At 31.6% G+C, this 648-nt stretch overlaps 1 protein-coding gene across 1 annotated transcript in view; it reads left to right on the top strand.

Moving 5' to 3' along the window:
- Positions 1 to 36: 36 nt before the first annotated feature.
- The window catches only part of LOC106691949 (bystin), a gene marked incomplete at its 5' end in the record, with an annotated part of 3,550 nt that continues 2,938 nt past the window's right edge, over positions 37 to 648 (top strand). Inside the window, 1 exon segment of the mRNA XM_067048766.1 lies at positions 37 to 263. Within this exon segment, the coding sequence (XP_066904867.1) occupies positions 37 to 263 (227 nt within the window).

Here is a 648-nt window from a genome sequence, read left to right as displayed (position 1 = left end):
ATCTTTTACATTACTGAGCCCCTGAATTTGTTTTAGAGCCGTTAAATTGGTCGGCAGCTGCAGTGTACATGGCCACAAGAATATTTGCATCCAACTTAAAGGAAAAAATGGCACAAAGGTATTACAATTTAGTGTTGTTACCCAGAATAAGGGACGACATTGCAGAATATAAAAGATTGAATTTCCACCTTTACCAAGCTCTCCGGAAAGCTCTTTATAAGCCTGGAGCTTTTATGAAGGGAATCATTTTACCATTATGTGAGGTATGTTTAACTTTGTTTAGCAATTTAAATGTTTTTCTAATGTAACGATTTCATACACTAGTTTTACCAACCCTAATCTTATATGTACCAGATTGAAGTCTTGCAACTTATAATGGCATGGCTAATTACATTAAGGACTTGGTAAGGTGTCTTTTCAGGATTCAAAAATAATTAGAATTGCTCTCTGGAAATATTATAATTTTTATATATAAAACTATTTACTTAGTAACCATTAATTATGAGTGCTGATAATCGATTAAAAAACGAACCAGAAACCACAATTGCTACAAATAACAATGTGATGGTAATTATTTAAGGAATTGAAAATCTTTACTGAAAAATAAATATTTCTAAATGGCTATATTTCGAGGCTAACCAACCAAAA

The sequence above is a fragment of the Halyomorpha halys genome, unplaced genomic scaffold, assembly GCF_000696795.3.
Source record: "Halyomorpha halys isolate HHAL.00 unplaced genomic scaffold, Hhal_1.1 Scaffold5635.1, whole genome shotgun sequence".
Classification (NCBI taxonomy): Eukaryota; Metazoa; Arthropoda; class Insecta; order Hemiptera; family Pentatomidae; genus Halyomorpha; species Halyomorpha halys.
Note: the sequence above shows the minus strand (reverse complement) of the source record. Positions and strands in the feature narration are given on the sequence as shown.